The sequence below is a fragment of the Neoarius graeffei genome, chromosome 19 (genome assembly GCF_027579695.1).
Source record: "Neoarius graeffei isolate fNeoGra1 chromosome 19, fNeoGra1.pri, whole genome shotgun sequence".
NCBI classification, from domain to species: domain Eukaryota; kingdom Metazoa; phylum Chordata; class Actinopteri; order Siluriformes; family Ariidae; genus Neoarius; species Neoarius graeffei.
In genome coordinates this window covers 56,428,999-56,448,115 of record NC_083587.1, presented here as the reverse complement: position 1 = coordinate 56,448,115, position 19,117 = coordinate 56,428,999, and the positions used below count along the sequence as shown (strand labels likewise).

The 19,117-nt window shown below is 39.8% G+C and overlaps 1 protein-coding gene across 3 annotated transcripts in view; it reads right to left on the bottom strand.

Moving 5' to 3' along the window:
- Positions 1-5,713: 5,713 nt before the first annotated feature.
- Positions 5,714-19,117, bottom strand: part of LOC132867429 (free fatty acid receptor 3-like) — a 61,335-nt gene continuing 47,931 nt past the window's right edge. The window contains exons 1-3 of one of the 3 annotated variants that reach the window (XM_060900330.1): positions 13,211-13,397; positions 10,917-11,048; positions 5,714-10,259 (exon numbers count right to left, since the gene is read on the bottom strand). In XM_060900330.1, the coding sequence (XP_060756313.1) occupies positions 9,257-10,240 (984 nt within the window). In that variant the 5' untranslated portion in view covers positions 10,241-10,259; positions 10,917-11,048; positions 13,211-13,397 and the 3' untranslated portion in view covers positions 5,714-9,256. Of the gene's footprint in view, positions 10,260-10,916; positions 11,049-13,210; positions 13,398-19,117 lie in introns of those variants that run through there. The other 2 variants (XM_060900331.1, XM_060900332.1) reach the window with 2 other exon arrangements.

Below are 19,117 nucleotides of genomic sequence, written 5' to 3'. Positions count from 1 at the left end.
GCTTATCTCAATGCTGTCCAGCTGCTATGATTGGAGGCGAGGGTCTATCTGCAGCCTGCTTCCTCACTGTCCTCGCCTCACTGTTTGCTCTCGCCATTTGATCATGGAAAATTAATAAGCCCGAGCCACCTAAACTCTCAATCCACTTTCCGTGGATACATCTCTCCTGTATGGTATCATGTCTGTGAAAAGTGAGTGTGTGAAACATGTGCAGGCCAGTAGATACAGACAGCCCAGCTCTTATCTAGAACTTTGGGTATGTCTTGATTAGGAAAGTGAGACTGGGAGACAAGGACAAGTGTGTGAGCAGCTTCAGAGAGCCTAGCTCTTATCAGGGTTCATACACCTTCAGGTGTGTGTATTGATGAGGGGAGTGAGAGGGAGGGACAGAGACAGAGGGTATAAAGGAGTGTGTGTGGGGGGGGTCTTATTAGAGGTGTGTGTGTGTGCGTGCACGCGCACGTTTTTGTATACTACTGAGGACCAAATGTCATCACAAGGATAGTAAAATCTGACAATTTCAACCTTGTGGGGACATTCAGATTGTCCCCATAAGGAAATTGCTGGGGGGGTTTTGTTTTGTTTTGGTTTTTTTTTTAGCTAGAAATTCTCATCTCATCTCATTATCTCTAGCCGCTTTATCCTTCTACAGGGTCACAGGCAAGCTGGAGCCTATCCCAGCTGACTCCGGGCGAAAGGCAGGGTACACCCTGGACAAGTCGCCAGGTCATCACAGGGCTGACACATAGACACAGACAACCATTCACACTCACATTCACACCTACGGTCAATTTAGAGTCACCAGTTAACCTAACCTGCATGTCTTTGGACTGTGGGGGAAACCGGAGCACCCGGAGGAAACCCACGCGGACATGGGGAGAACATGCAAACTCCGCACAGAAAGGCCCTTGCCGGCCACGAGGCTCGAACCCGGACCTTCTTGCTGTGAGGCGACAGCGCTAACCACTACATCACCGTGCCACCCTAAAATAGAAATTGAAAAAATAAATAAATAAATAAATGAAAGGGCCAAAAAGTTTCCTTTTCATTACTGAGGTTAAGGTTCGGTTTAGGTGCAGCACAGCATTAATTAACTGCAGTAATAATTATGTCAATGGAAGGTCCTTACAAGGATAGTGAGACAACGTGTGTGTGTGTGTGTGTGTGTGTGTGTGTGTGTGTGTGTGTGTGTGTGTGTGCACGCACGCACATGTGCGCCCACACACACGTTTGTCTTACTATTCTTGTGAGGACCTTCTATTGACAATTATTATTGCAGTTAATTAATGCTGTGCTGCACCTAAACCGAACCTTAACCTCAGTAATGAAAAGGAAACTTTTGGCTCCGAATGTCCCCACATGGTCGAAATTGTCAGATTTTACTATCCTTGTGGGGACATGTGGTCCTCAGTAGTATATAAAAACATGTGCATGCATGCACTCTCATGCATGTTTTTATATACTACTGAGGACCAAATGTCCCCACAAGGATAGTCAGACAAATGTGTGTGTGTGTGTGTGTGTGTGTGTGTGTGTGTGTGTGTGTGTGTGTGTGTGTGTGTGTCTTGATTAGGGAATTGAGAAGGATGGGACAGAGACAGAAGGGACGAATGACTATGTGTGTGTTGTGTGAAGGCAGTAGCTACAGACAGACTGGCTCTTAGTGTGTGTTTTTATGTGTTGTTAGAAACCTCATGTTCACACTAGAATAGGGATATCAGACATTTTTGACCTTGTGGGTCAAGCAAAACCTTTTTTTTTTTCAATTTAAGAAAAAAAACCTGTAGCTTTTATTTTAAAAAGGACACAAATCAGTAAATAATAAAAATTAAAAATTGAATAATCAAAATGTTTCAGTAAAAGTTCAAGTTTGTTTTGGTATTGGTATTAATTAGCTGAATAACTCGATCCAACAGAAGGTCCTCGCAAGGATAGCCAGACAAGTGTGTGTGTGTGTGTGAGAGAGCGAGAGAGAGAGATTTAAGAGCAACTTCAGGGGAGTAATTAATCGACACTACTCCTCTGTAGCCCACATCTCATTTTCAGCTTGTCTCCACATTCTTTATCCAATCATTGCACGATGTGTGCGTAAACACCACTGATAGCACATTGAATTTTCTCCACTGAGTTTAAAGTTTATACCTTATTCAGTACCCCACACTGTGGAAAATCCCTATGTGAGAAATGCAGGTGTTTCACAATACTGTGCAGCTCACATACCAACACACTTACCACGTCAAAGATTGAGGAAACAAACAAATGAATGTTTCAGTCATCTCTTCACCTTTAGTTTTCATTAAGAGCCATGTGTCTGAGGTGTGATGATATTGTACCATCGTTATAATACAATAAATAAGGAATAAAACACTTGGGGATGTGCTGTTCTAGGAAAATAATCAAGATATAACAGCAGAGGATAACAACAACTGTTCTCTCTCTCTCTCTCTCTCATACCACAGCAAATTTGCCAACACTAATAATGTTTTATTCACTAAAAAGAGACTTGTTGTGATTTTAATTGTTTATAGTTACATTTAATGTCACGTTATAGCAGCTATTTAATAGTTATTCCATGAAATTGACTCGTACATGAGCTGATAACTGATGAGGCACGTAGATTGAGTGGAATAACTGTTTTATTCTATCCACATTCACTAGATATTGAGAGAGCATTTTTATTTTTTGCAAATTCGATTCATAAAATCATGATACAAAACATCCGACAAAATAATTTCCGCTAAGCAAACCGGTGAAATGACAGGAACGATTTGTGAAAAATGCGATAATAATAATTCTTGAAAAATAAAAAAAGATATGTTCTTACCATCAGATACTTTCATTCCAAATTTTGTTGCTTTTTTGTATTTTGGGGGTTTTTGTTTTTATTTCGTCTTCAGTTGGTTCAGCAATACACGCCGCCATTTTGTTTTTCTCTACTCATGGTATATGAGCTGATATCCTAGTAGTAGAGTGGCCAAACAGAGCGCATAATTGCTCATATCCAGTGAGTGTGGATAGAATAATACTTTATATCCCTTGTCAAAAAATTCCTGTGCAGGGATTGGGCAAGGATGGCTCTCATGACATAAAATAGTTCCACCATTGATTCAGCAATGTATCTCATGATGTCAAAAAAAAAAAAAGAATATGGTGTGAGTCAGTCATGGTATATTCTGGATATTGAGATTTTTTTTTGGGGGGGGACTATATTCTTTTAGCTGTTTCAGTTTCTTTTAAATACTTAATAACAATTTTTGGGTTTTTTTTTTTCGAGTAGAGTTTTTATTTCATCCTTGGTTGGTTCAGCCACATGCTCCGCCATTTTGTTTTTCTCTACTCACAGTATATGAGCTGATATCCTAGTAGTAGAGTAGCCAATCGGAGTGCATGATTGCTCATATCCAGTGAATGTGGACTGAATAAAAACAGTTACATCTTCACCACCATCTTTTTCTTTTCATTCTCTTGACATAATCAGAAAAAACAACTTGTCATGTTAACAAGAAACTGGAACATGTAAACTCCTCCTTTCCAGAGACTTTGCTGTGGGGGAAAACATACTGTGATAAAATGCTAATATTGGCCACTCCTTCCATAAATATTAAAGGTGACATGTTACACTCATTTTCCACAAGTTGACAGAGTTCCCTGAGGTATTAGTAAAATGTCTGTGTCATATTTTGGTCAAAATACCCCAAGGATAAAATACCACAGCTCCCTTCTCACCCCATCTAAACAGCCCTGTTCAAAATGACTGATTTGAGCACCTGTTCCTTTAAATGATAATGAGCCACTGCTCACCCCACCCCTTCTTCTGCTGGTCAACCAGGCAGCACTTTCCAAGTGAATATTCATTTGCAAAAGGCAGTTCTTAAGCCATGAGTGGAGATACTCAGATGAGGGCATGGCATAATTCTAATGGCAGCATGGTGGTGTAGTGGTTAGCACTGTCGTCTCATAGCTAGAAGGTTCTGGGTTCGAGCCCAGTGGCTGGCGGGGGCCTTTCTGTGTGGAGTTTGCATGTTCTCCCCGTGTCTGTGTGGGTTTCCTCCGGGTGCTCTGGTTTCCCCCACAGTCCAAAGACATGCAGTTAGGTTAACGTGGGGTGGCCTTGGGCTGAAGTGCCCTTGAGCAAGGTACCGAACCCCTGACTGCTCCCCGGGCGCTGTAGTGTGGCTGCCCGCTGCTCTGTGTGTGTGTGTGTTCACTGCTTCAGATGGGTTAAATGCAGAAGATGAATTTCACTGTGCTTGAAGTGTGCATGTGACAAATAAAGGTTTCTTCTTCTAATGAGCTCATTGTGACATATACTCACTGGCCAGTTTATCAGGAATACCCATCTACCTGCTGTTTGATGCAGTTCTCTAATCAGCCGATCCCTTGACAGCAGCACAATGCATCAAATCATGCAGATACAAATCAAATCAAGAGCTTCAGTTAATGTTCACAATGTTCAAACATCAGAATGGGAAAAATTGTCATCTCAAAGTGTGACTTTCTTTCACTGTGGTGGCATGGGTGTTGGTTTAAGCCAGATGAGTATTTTAGGTTTGAGTATTTCAGAAACTGCTGATCTCCTGGGGTTTTCACACACAACAGTCTCTAGAGTTTACACAGATAGAACGGTGCGAAAAACAAAAAACACTGAGTGAGTGACAGAGGGATAGTTCTGTGGGTGGAAAGAAATGCCTTGTTGATAAGAGAGGTCAGAGGAAAATGGCCAGATTGGTTCAAGCTTTTTTTGCCAGGAAGGATATAATAACTCATAGCAACTCTTTACAACTGTGGTGAGCAGAAAAGCATCTCAGCATGCAACAGAAAACAGACCACATTGGATTCCACTCCTGCAGCCAAGAACAGGAATCTTAGACTCAGGAACAAGTTCCTGTTAAAATGGCCAGCGGTGAGTGTAGAAAGAGGAGACAAATCTGAACAGCTTGTTGAAGCTCATGTTTTCTGACATAGACAGCGCAGGTTGTAGGTTGGTTGGCTCCAGATACCCAAATGCATATGCACAAGCACTGAAAAAGTGAGTTTTTTCATAATATGTCCTGACAGAAAACTTCACCATACTGACAATTACATTACACGTATTCCCTTTTTAAACCACAGCACATGTTTTTGGGGGAGTTTATTTAACCACGTATTATTAGTCTTAGATTATGCAGCACATCAACAACACAAGTCCCTATAATTAATTCAATATCAGTGAATCATTTAGACTTAATGTAATAATCCATTAACATTAATTAATTAATTAACATGATGGACATTTAACTCCTGGGGAATTAAGTCTCTGTATTCGGTCTGTGATATGTTCTTTTTAAAAAAAAATAATAATTTTTTTAAAAGAGTTCCTTCATAATTTTTAGGAGAATACTTTTCACATAATTCATGGCTTAAAAAATAAATCTGAAAAAAACCCAAAAAACAGCACCCTTTTTGAACTGGAAGCAAAAGCACATATTTTTTAATTAGCATTCTCTGGCAATGTGGAAAAAATATTTTATTGTGCAATGCCATCTGTGCTTACAAGCAATAAAAACTCTCTGCTTCACATCCAAATGTACACAGCTTTCTAAAAAGGTTTAATTTAGAGCAATTTGTGATGAGAAAACACTTATAAGGTTCTACATCGAGTATAGACAAAATAAAATAAAAGCATTAAATACCATTTAATATGATAATATTTAAATAGTCTTCAAATGGTTTGTTGTATAGTTGTATAGTATGGTGTCATTACTTTCTAAAAAATATTTTACTGGCAACGCTCTGACAGAGAAACATTTGAAGCTTTCAGGACTACAGAAGAACAAAATAAATTTAAACTAGAAGGAGACATGGTAGAGTGGATACCTTCGTCAAGCCACATATTATCAACATCAAAATCAAATCACTTGAACCTAGGATAATACTAAAGCTGTCCACCAAATTTCATCCAAATCCATTCATTGCTTTTTGAGTTACATTGGGAATAGACAAAAAAAAAAAATCCTGGATCCACATACATATCCAGATTTGCATCAAAATCTAATCAATTATTCCTTGATTCATGGTTAGCTTTTCCTCCAAATTTCATCGAAATCCATTCACTAGTTTTTTGAGTTACATTGGGAACAAACAAACAATCAGACACAAACATAACCTTCTCCAACAAAGTTGGCGGAGATAATAACAAGACATTGATTTTCTAAGCTTGTTTAATGGTAAGATGGTAATGATACACATATTATTATTATTATTATTATTATTATTATTATTATTATTACTTCACATTGCACAGTGCTTCCAAATGTTCATGAGTCATTATTAACGTCTTCAAGCATAATAAATAGATCAGCTTTATACTTTACAGCAGGAGTTTCAAACAGAATACATTTTAAAATCCATTCCTTATTTACACTGGCACAAATCCTTACTTAAGCACATTCTCTTTGAAGCTTCACATTCAAGGGCCTCTGGCGCTCTCTGGCAGTGCTGGGATTTGATCTCTAAACCTTCTAGTCGTCGACTTTGCCGTTAACCAATTGAAAAAAAATCCCACACTATTAAATAGCAATTAAAAGAAGCCTAATTCTCAGCAGGACACTTTGATTACAATGTTTCATCACATATGCTTGGATAACATTTTCATTATTTTACATAATGCAAAGTATAACATGCGGAGAAATATACATAATTACTTGGTCATAGTATATAAATACATAATTACCAGGAACCTGGTCAGGATCAAGGGTTTGGTATGAAATGAACTAATTTCTGAAAAGTTCACTGAAATCTACTTTGCCATTACATTGTATACAAAGTTTAAAAAAAACAGAAAAATACAATAAATAGTGGATGGAAGGCAGAAGTTCTGTTCTAATACCAATTGAAGGTGACCAACAGTCAGTGCATATCCCTTCTCATATTTAAATTCATATTACCAGACTTCTTACACAGATATTTAACATCAAATATGGCACCATTATTGAATTCAGCTCTAATTTATTCTGTTATATTATTCTATACACATTCACTGGATATGAGCAATTGTGCACTCTGATTGATTGGCTACTCTACTACTAGGCTATCAGCTCATATACTGTGAGTAGAGAAAAAACCAGCAGAGCGCATCAAGTCAGATATATCACTTTATCAAGTATTTAAAAGAAACAGAAATAGCTATAAAGAATATACCTCTCCCCCCCAATATATCCTGTTCCACACTCCAGCCCAGTTGGTGGCAGTAATGCACCTTTAAGTTGGTTTGTCAACCACCAAAAAAAACCCTAAAGAAGAAAAGCAAAATGGCGGAGCGTTTTGCTGAACCAACTGAGGACGAAATAAAAACTCTACTCGAAAATAAAATCCCCAAAAATACAAAAAAGCAACAAAATATGGAATGAAAGTATTTGATGGTAAGAACGTATCTTTTGTATTTTTCAAGAATTATTATTATCGCATTTTTCACAAATTGCTCCTGTCATTTCGCTGGTTTGTTTACATTCTAAGCGGAAATGATTTTGTCAGAGTTTTTGTGCAAAGTTTTTATTGATCGAATTTGCAAAAAATAACAATAAAAATGCTCTGTTTCTTAAAATCCAGTGAATGTGGATAGAATAAAACAGTTATTTCACTCAATTTCATCATACATGGCTTATAGCCGACTCGGTGTTACATGCCTCGTCGGCTATCAGTTCATGTCCAACTCGATTTCATGGAATAACTGTTGATTATACGTATAACAGTACCATTTTACATTTTTTCAAGCATTGGGATTCATGAGTTTTATCTATTTGTATGTTCAGCATGAGTTTAAAGAAATGTTAACACAGTATATGATACTAGCACTGTAATAATGTGGTAACATCATGACACAAGAGTGTACAGTACTAATTTTGGACTGTAAAATGTAGCTTCATTGCTTTGGAAACCAACAACAGTAACCAAAAAAGAAAACTGTAAAGAAAAATGTTGTCAGTAAAGTGTTAACATATTTTGAATCACCCTGTATATTCATAATAGCTTACGAATAAGAAAAAAAATCAGTATAAATTTTTTCAACATAGCCAAATATTTTACAGTAATGGTCAAACAACATTCACGTTTGGACATTCATTATTCACCATGTTCTGCAATTTTTGTCCAAAAAATGCTATTCTGTTCTAAACACAAGCCAAAATTCAGATGTATTGGGTTCCCACAGTGCTATCCAAAAAGGAGAATGTTATACAAACAAGTGGCACATTTCACATTTACTGTCATGCTGTTAGGGTACTTACAGTGCAGCCTTTTTGTGATTGGAGTAAAGACCAAAGTGCTTTGGATTGATATCCATTAGATTGACATGGGCAACAGGAAAGTTGGCCAAAACACAAGTGGCTAAAAAGTGTGGATTAATATCTTCAGACACTACTGAGGTCAGAGTCGAATATGGTGGTTCAAGTCCTGGGTCGTTATGGTGGCATGGTGGTGTTTAGCAGTGCCGCCTGACAGCAAGAAGGTTCTGGGTTCAAGCCCAGTGGCTGACGGGGGCCTTTCTGTATGGAGTTTGCATGTTCTCCCCGTGTCTATATGGGTTTCCTCCAGGTGCTCTGGTTTTCTCCCACAGTCCAAAGACATGCAGTTAGACTAACTGGCTACTCTAAATTGCCTGTAGGTGTGAATGGTTGTTTCCCAAGCCCAGAAATGGGAGAGTTGTGACCGGAAGGGTATCCGGTGTAAAGTTATGCTCCAGTTAACATGACATGTGGATCAACAGGGTCCACATGGACCCCGACCTGGCAACAGTGCTGGACAAGGAGGAAGAAGAAGTCCTTGGTCATTATCAGCTTGGGAATATCTCCCAGACACTACTGAAGCATGTTGTAGGATTGCATTCCCTAGCCAGGAAGGCCACTCGTTGATCATTAAGGACCATTCCGTTGACAGACATGAGCTTCTATGCTGCGTGATCTTACTTGCAAAAGCAAAGATTTCAGCTAAGCCACCATGTTGTAAAGATTGGTACATCCTTAAATACTGCAATCGGATACACAGATTTATTATTTTGCACATTTTCTGCACTCATTGCTTTCATTTTTGTTGTTAATTGTGGAGCCTTAAGAAATATTGAAGTTGGAAATGTCATTTCTAGCTTGTGCATGGATGTTAACTAGAGTGTGGTTGGGTATTCTTTGCTGCTGTTTATCAGGATCAGTACACTACTTGTTTTGAATTACTGGTTGACTTGTAACATGTAACATGCTGGTAAAAAAAAAATTATGTTGTGCTTCTAATAAGATATGTCATTGGAACCCTGTGTGCTTTCTTCATGTGCAATACAGTTTAGTTGGGGACAGTTGAGCAATCGCCGGCAACAGGAGGTGTGCTGGCGATTGTTGCCTCTGTATATCAGTCGTTTTAAAGTCCCCCGAAGTGCTGAAGAGGAGAAATAATAAACAAAGGGGTCCAAACAGGCATTCAAGGTACTGGGGATTAGTGCATACACTCTCCAGTCGGGACTGGATGATATAATATAACCTACAAGATGGGACACGTTGTAAGGTAGGAAGCAGATGATAAAGACCAGGAGGGTGGCTAGGGCAAGCCCAATGGCCCTGGAGCGCTTCTTAGGTTTGATGTTCGGTAAGCGGGAGAGAATGTGGATAAATCTGATGTAGCAGAAGCAGCAGATGATAAGAGGGATGCAGAACAGCACGATGAACAATTCCAGACGGACAGGCAAAAGGATCGTCAATTGTTCCTTGCTAAACATGTCATAGCAAATGTCCTTGTCGACCGGATTAGTGACATTTTCATTCTTGTGCCTATAGTATTGCATGATATAGACAATACTGCAATGGGCCATGGAAACCACCCAGAATATGACACTGGCGATCACAGCATTTCGAGGATGTCGCTTGAGTTTGTACTTGATTGGAAAGGCCACTCCCAGATAGCGCTCCACACTGATTGCTGTTAAATGTAAGGTGCTGTTGTAAATAGTTGTGTAGAAGAAGAATCCTGAAAGTGGACAGAGAAAGTAGCTCATGATCCATTTCATGTCGGCTGCCTCTTTCATGCGGAATGTAAGGAAGAAAAGGAAGATCAGGTCTGAGATGGTGAGGCTGAGCAAGAGCACATCGATAGGCATAGCTTGCTGCTTCACCTTTTGAACAAAGGTGTAGAGAGCCAGCAGGTTGGCAGGAAAACCTGCAATCAGTATGATGCCATCCACCACCAGGACCAAATTGCTCAACCCTTCTGTCCACAGCATGGTTGTCTTTTAAGGCAACCTGTAGAAAGAGAAACATTTTCATTTTAATAGAAAGTATAATTCTCTTCAAGTCACCATTTTAGTCCACAAATGGTAGGTTACATTGTCGAGAACTGAGGCAAAAGATACACAATTTTGCCTGAAGAGCAATTCTACTTGAAGCTAGTTCTATTTCCAGAGTTACTAACACAGTAATTTGATATCCATTAAACTGAAAATTTTGTTTCCTGAAAACTTCTCAAATACTGAATGACAATTAATTGGAAAAAACTCTCATGTTAAAAACATGTATGTCCTGAAAAGAATTGTTCTTCATTTCAAAGCAGCTCAGAATTCCAAAAGAGGGTTACTTCTGGAAATGATTCCATGTTGCCAGTGCTTTCCAGAATGAAGCCAAGAACCCTTCCATCATAACTATCTGGTGAAGTGTGTGGTACACACTCCAAATTATTCATTTGATATTTTTCATCTTTATTATCCTGGCACACCTTCATCTGGTGTATCCAGAGCCTATCCCAGGAACACTGAGTGCAAGGTGGGAATGCCAGTCCATCACATGGCATCAAGAAGAAGCCAAGCCAATATTTGTCACACATACACTCAAGTACAGACTTAAACACACAGTGAAACTTAACCTCTGCATTTAACCCATCTGAAGCAGTGAGCATACACATACCTAGAGCAGTAGGAAGCTATGCTACAGCATCCGGGGGAGCAGTGGAGGGTTAGGTGCCTTGCTCAAGGGCACTTCAGTCCAACTTCAGGCCAATCTTTGGACTGGAGGGAAACTGGAGCACCCGGAGGAAACCTACAGAGACATGAGGAGAATGTGCAAACTCCACACAGAAAGGCCCCCGCCAGCTGCTGGGCTCGAACCCAGGACCTTCTTGCTGTGAGGCAACAGTGCTAACCACTACACCACCATGCCACTCTACACAAATTCACACACATGGGCAATTCCATCAAAATAGCAAATCCATCAAAGTGGGGACTCAAGATCCATGAGTTGGTGACACTACTTGCTGTGCCACTGTCTTCTCCTAAATCCAATTTCTTTGTAATTATTTTCTTCTTAATACCTAGAATATGTCAAGCATTTAAAATTGATCTGAACTGTGTTGAAATATAATATAGATTTGATAGGTTGTGCAGTAGAAAGAATTCTACCTTTAAGACTAAACATCAAAGAAATACTAAATAGACCTCGCAGTGTAGTCAGTTCTACATCCAGTATTGGTCAGGAGACCCTAAGGCTGTTATACTCTTCAAGGATTCTTCAAAGGTTCTTAGTTTCCAAAAAAAATGATTCAGCTAAGAAACATTTCTTAAAGGGATACAAGTAAGAAGATATAGGGGAAGGGAAATATATTTCAAATGGTTCTTTAGATCATTAAGAGTCCATCCATCCATCCTTCCATCCATAACCACTTATCCTGTGCAGGGTTGTGGGCAAGCTGGAGCCTATCCCAGCTGATTATCGGCGAGAGGCAGGGTACACCCTGGACAAGTCGCCAGATCATCACAGAGCTGATACATAGAGACAAACAACCATTCACACTCATGGTCAATTTAGAGCCAACAATTAGCTGAACATGCATGGCTCTGGACTGTGGGCGAAACCGGAACGCCTGGAGGAAACCCACACAGACACGGGGAGAACATGCCAACTCCACACAGAAAGGCCCCCGTTGGCTACTGGGCTTGAACCCATAACCTTCTTGCTGTGAGGTGACACTGCTAACCACTACACCACCATGCCACATGTTAAGGGTCCTAACTTCCAAAAAATAGTTTGACTCAGAAAAGGGTACTAGTCGAAAGGTAAATCTGGAACCTGTGGTTTCTTAATACACTCTCAGAAAAAGAGTGTTTCAAATGGTTAGTTGTATAGTTAAGGGTTCTTCCTAAAAAGGTTCAACTTTGAAAGCTTTCTGAAAGGGCAGAAGAAATGTTCTGTTCAAGGGATCTGCCAGAGAAACAACCAAAGAACCTTTAAGAATGTATCATTATGTGTGTCTGGTAATAAAGCTTTTTAGATGGAGTATCACATAAACACATAAAATATTTAATTAATGTGAAGGTGTACAGCAAAAAAAAAAAAAGTGACTATTAAACTCCAGTCATAGGCATTAATTATTTAAGCTAGTAAAGTTCAGTGGTTAAAGTTTATCATCATAGTAAAGGGTTTCTCAAATGATAAAACGAAGAAAGCCCTTTGAGGGAGAAATTATCAAATGTGGGGAGAAGGTTAATATAAATGCAAAATTTCCAACTCCTTTAACAAAACAGCAAGACAGTCGAATTACTTTTTTTTAAGGTTTTACATTTTTAGCAGAAGGTTAAACAATAGTACGTTAAACACCTCAATTGGAGCAGATATGCCTCAAGTAAAGTAAAAGGTGAACGATGGGGTTAACTTCATTTGTATGAACAACCGAATTTGCTGTCATGCAAGTGATACAATTGCTACTCGTTTTTTTTTCCCTTGACATTGGTTGCGGAGGTTCTTTGAATGTAAGGATTATAACAGATGAAGTATTGGAATGATTTTTGTATGAAAGGCTGAGAAATGACAGAAAATCATATCAGAAATGCACCAAAGCACCAATCGTGATGCTAAAGTAAGACCAATTAGGTACAAGCGTGTCCAATTCTCCTTTAAATTCCATTGATTTCACTGCTCCTGGTCTGGACAAATTCAGATTATGAGTGAATAGGTTTTAATAAGCTGATCACACATGAAGGTTAAGACACTTTTTTTTTAAGATATCTTGAGTCCAATGAATTTGTGAATTCCAAATACTGGAGTAAATGCTTCAGGGCTTCTGTCTGTATACTTATTACCAACCTTGAGAACTTTAACAAGTAAAACTCCAGAACTAAAATATATTTGTGATGATAAAAAAGAAGTAGCTTAAATAATATTGTATATAGTTCAAAGTTAGATGAACAAACCCAATATCTTCTTACCTGTGTTAATCTGTGTGATGTCTCTTGTTCAGATGTGTCCGACACACCCGATGATTGTTCTATATAGTGACTTGCCAGTACTGACACACAGTGAAAAGAAGAAGCACTTACCGGTACATCCTGTTTGACTCAGCAGATTGGATGAACTGAATGTCTGTCTAGTATTTGATCATCAGTTTTGCCAAGATTTGCTCATTCACGTTTCACAGAATAGACTTATTTCAGAACATTCCTGGAAATGAACACATACTGTACTTGACAACTGAGACGTTTCTTCGATAAACAGAATGCAGATTAAATGCATATGAAAAAAAGAACAACAGACATACAGGATTAGTTATATTTAAATGCCATGTTGATAAACACATACAAATTAATGTATAATTAATTTGCACTAGCACAAATTGTTATTCTCACTCAGGATCTTTCTACTTTATTATTATTATTATTATTATTATTATTATCCTAACATTTTTTTAGGATGCTATTTCTCCCTCAGTTTTCAACCAATCATCACCTCTGGGCTGAATTAAGTTGCTATGACTTTTGGTGCTGATCTGGATCACCAAACCAGAATGATCCATGAAAAACAGGATTTTTTTCCTCACTAAACGTCATTCTCTATCTCTTACCGTTCCAGATCTATAGGGTACGGTGGGTGACCAGACGTCCCGGTTTGTAAGAGCTAGTGCAAATCACTGTGACTTTAGTCACAGTATCTATCTAGTTCTTATTCTTATTCTCTTGAGATTTTTAGGATGCTATTTCTCCCTCAGTTTTCAACCAATCACCAAATTTCACATGAAGAATACCTCTGGGCTGCATTAAGTTGCTATGACTTTTGGTGCTGATCTGGATCACCAAACCAGAATGATCCATGAAAAACAGGCTTTTTTCCTCACTAAGCATCATTCTCTAGCTCTTACCATTCCGGATTTATAGGGTACAGTGACCAGACATTCCAGTTTGTAACAGTTAGTGCAAATCACTGTGACTTTAGTCACAGTCTCTATCTAGTTGCATTTTTACTACAGCATTCCTGAATTCCAATTTTGATATTTTAACTAAATCATGCAGTGGCAGCTGGTAGTCTTTCAAACAGGGGAGGCTGGTCGGTTATGATATTTCCAGATTTTAAAAGAAAAAAGAAAAAACACATCAATTTTGCCCATACTCTTGCCTCTGATCTGGCTGATTGTTGGCAGGGTCACAAACTGTGAAATAACAGGTTCTTTTGCCCCATTAGCCTACTGTCCAATATACATGATGGTGGTGTTGGGGGGGGGGGGGGGGGGGTTATATTTTAACATTTTATATTTTAAAATTGTGGCATGTGGCATGTTGTTTAAAAATTGATCATTATTGAAAGCAGCTCTTTGTCAGGAACCTCAGCAGTAACAGCAGAGTGTTCTGGAATAGGCACAAGCACTGACCTTGGGGAGCCAAACATAGAGCTGGGTGCCACACATTTCATTCAATGAAACTTTCCCTATATTTTACTTATTTTGACTGAGAAATGTTTTATTGACAATTTTGATAACCCTTCACTTTTAATCCAGGTCTGTAGTGTGAAATGTTCTCGGCTGTGTTTTTGTTTAAAAATGTTTTCCAAATTGTAGCTGTGTTTAATTCATATCCAGAAATATATATATTCCAATATAATATACTCAGCATAAACATTTTAAATAGATTCTATATTTTTGGTCCATCCATGACATATTACTAAAGTAGCCTATTTACTGTTGTTGATGTGGGTCACTTGCTGTTAGCCAATTCACTTTCTTGTACCAGGAGAGCTGAAAGGAACAAGTATTATTCCCTACCTTTTTCACCAAGTCAATTTGAGGCGTTGGTCTACCCTGCTCTTTAATTTTAATTTTTTCCTCGAAAGGAAGACTGGAAAATGGCTTCGCCAAAATTAAATCAGCAATGCTTGGCATCCGTGCGCAGCTTTCTTGCTAGCTGACTAGCCCCCTCAAGTTCAAGTTCAGTCACTCAAATAAACAAAATTTCTGGAACTAAGATAGCAAACTTGACAACACTATATTTACACTTTATTTACAATGAAAATATATACAAACTAAAAAAGCTGGTAGAAACCGTATGTAATGAATGAAATCGAAGTGTAAGCTGATCTCTTACAATACACCACAGCACTTGCGAATCCGCATGGGACTGAACTGAAATTCACCGCTGCCTGTCTATAGTTGAAACGAGCTGTCAATCAAAGAAAATATCCGGCCGCTTTCACCAATCACCAGTCTCCTCGCGGAAACCGCCATGTCCCTCCCACTGTGAGGCTCGGAGTCCGTAGGCGGGCATTTTCGCAGTATTTGTCCAATAACCGTCTTGCATTTTGAGATTGAAAAGCGCATCGCTCCCAAATGCCATTGAAGTCCACTGAGGCTGGGAGTCCGTGGGACTCCGTGGGCGGGCGTTTTCGCAGTATTTGTCCAATAATCGTCTTGCATTTTGAGATTGAAAAGCGCATAGCTCCCAAATGCCATTGAAGTCCACTGAGGCTGGGCTGCATCGCGCTGTCACGAGGGGAAAAACTCATGCGCACATTAGGCGAACTGGGGAAAGTTATAACGGAATGATTTCGCACTGTAGTTGGGTTGAGCACATATATTTCTATGATTCTGGATCTGAAATAGCAATGTTATAACTTATAACATTGCTATTTCAGATCCAGAATTTTTAGAGGAGGCTGAGCCTCCCTCGTTGTCTTAGAGCAATCGCCCGTGAAATCATGCATTATATTTTAACACAATTGTTTGAATATTTTTGCACTTCTATACCAGATCATTTGCAACAAGTTGGTTGTTGATATGCTGAGGTTTCTTGTAAGCAGGCATTTATTTAAAATCTATGGAAAGAGTCTATAGCAGGGGTGTCAAACCTGATCCATAAAGGGCCGTGTGGCTGCAGGTTTTCATTCCAGCCATGCAGCAGCACCCTGATTTGGCTTATTCAATCAACTGACACACCCACCCTTTAATCAAGGGTGGGTGTGGCTGCAAGTATTTGACTGTGTGAAGACAGTTCAGTTGATTGAATGAGCCAAGTCAGGTGTGCTGCTGCATGGCTGGAATGAAAACCTGCAGCCACAAGGCCCTTTATGGATCAGGTTTGACACCCCTGGTCTATAGCATCAGATTACATTGTCAACTACAGGGCATTCAGGAACATGACAAGCTGCATTGTTTTTACTTCAAAAAAAGTGAAAGTGGCTAAAACCTATGTCATATGTCATTGGCAAGTTTCTGTTCTATAAAAGAAATAAAATGCTTCAGGGTGCACAGTTTTTGAAAAACAATCAAGTATGGGATAGTATGAGCCAAGGCACTTCACCTTGGGATGCATCACACCATGCTGCTGTTGATTATTTTCCTAGCACAGCACATCCTGATGTATTTTATTTCATACATAATATTTAGTGATTCTCAACTGCTCTTGCTTTGGGCACTACGTCAAAACATCCTTGGAGGGAAACTACTTTACTGCTCACCTTTGTCAGAGGAGTGTAGATGTGGTTATACCAACAGGATTGCACAACTAAATGCAGACAGATGCATCCTTTCAGCAAAAATGCATTATATTTGTTTGGCATGGGACATGTGGGGGCAGCTTTGTAGCCCCACCACCGGCTCCCACAGTGTTGTCTAAGTCGATGGCAGTGGCTGTCCAACGCTAGCGATGATGACTGCTTTCATTAGGATGCTTAGAAACACAGATGGACCGCAAGACCCGCACGAGAGTGATGGAGTCATCTGCAGCAGTGGCATGAATGGCCTGGTTGAGCTGCTATGGAATGTTTGGTTTCATGAGCCCTCATATACTCCCTTTGACACTTGTCTTCAATTGCAGACACTGAGCAAACACTGAGATGCTTTGCCATGTTGCTTTATCCAAGGCATCCCTTTCCCACATCTGATTGATAATGCTGGCATTCTTCATGTTCCTCTTCAAAACATCTTTGTTCCTCAGTTTCTGTCCTCCTTGTCTCATCTTTCCTCAGCTCAGTTCTCTGTAGAAAATGGCTTTGGGTAGTTGTGTGTCAGGCATGCACCAGATGTATCCAGCCCATTGAAGTTGGGAGGCTGTGATAAGGGCTTTCATGCTTACTGTTTTGGCTCACCTGAGGACTTCTACATCAGGGACCTTATCCTGCCATCTTATTTTGAGGATTTGATGCAGGTGTGGGAGTTGTAACCTGGTCAGTTTCTTGAAGTGTTTATGATAGAGTGTCATGCATTCGGTGGCATAAAGCAGAGATGGTAAGAATGCGGCATTATATACTTTCAGCTTGGTGGTTCTCTTGATGTCATGGCAAGACCATAGTTGCTTTTGTAATGCACCGAAGGTTTTGGTGGCAGCTTGAATCGGGCGGTCTACCTCCAAGTTTTGGTTCTTGGTCTCCAAGTTCTTGCTTGGACAGTGTTAAGTGGATAATTTAATACTGTTTGCATTCATTCTTCTACAGCTGCATACTGTAATGATTCATAATCCTACTCTTCAGTGTCACCCAGAAGAGGATGGGTTTCACTTCTGGTTCCTCTCAAGGTTTCTGCATGTCATCTCAAGGGGATCATCATAATGGATCTAGAGCTATATTTGGATTTCTGTAAACCTGTTTATGATGATGTCTGTTCTTAAAAAGGTTATTCAAATGAAAGTGAAGTTTAACTTTATTAGTTGTAAATAAGGTCAAGTGACTTGATCTCAGTAAATTTTAAAAATCCAAGGGTCTAAGCATACATTGAACATGCTGGTGAACAGGGTGTGATAATGTTCATTCTTCGGGGTCAAAGGTGACTATGATTTCAATTTGGTGGGTGGCGGTTGTGGGTCCGGGAGGTGACTGATGAGGCCATTCCAGGCTTTGAAGGTACGCCCACATGTTGGGCATGCGTGGGTAGATGCTGTGGTGTGGGTGATGATAGTTCGAGCCTTCCGTGCAGCTCATTTGTTCTGGGCCTCGGCAATGCATTTCATCTATTGTGGGAACATGAGCACTAATCAATGTTGCATTCTTCTTGCCTCCAAGTGGGAGCTGAAGTGTCATCAGGCAATCGTTGATGCTCTCCGGGAGTTTGGTAAGTTTCTGGGCAAGATGGGACTTTACAGCAAATCCAAGGCCTGCCTCTCGCCGTTCAGTGCTACTCCAGAAGAAGGTAGACCACGTTCCACCACCATGTTCCATGAGCTGGCCCTTGTCCACTAGACATGTTTCGCTGAGGGCAGCTATGTCCACATTGTAGCAAGCTAGTTCCCTGATGACTAGTGCAGTTATTCTCTCTGGTCTGTCTGCCCTGATGTCATCCAGCAGAGTGTGCACACCCCACAGCACCACAGGGTGTACACTCTCACTCTCAGATGTGGCCTTATACATCTTCCACATGCTGTAAATATATACATAGTATGAGTCTGTGTCTGTCTGCAGTTCTAGATTCTGAAATGCTGTTTGATCTAGTGAGAATTGCATTTGCTATTTTGTGATTTCCTTGAGGGTAATACAAACTACGGGAGCAGAAACTGTGAAATCCATTGATGAGTCCTCCTTTGACACAGTTGAAATATTCTCAAAGTGCTGAAGAGGAGAAATAAAAGATAAAGGGGTCCAAACAATCATTGAAGCTGCTGGTGAGCAGTGCATACATTCTCCAGTCAGGACAGTATCATCCAATAAAACCCATCATATGAGACACATCCTAAGGCAGATGATGAAAACCAAAGGGATTATGAGGGCAGGGCCAAATGGCCAATGGCCTATCCAGATGAATGGAACTAGCAAACATCCTTCTTGGATGAATCAGGGAGAGTGTTGTTATAGTTGTTGCTGTTTATGGTACACAATACATTGTAAACAACACTGGATCTTGGAAACCATCCAGAATAAAACAC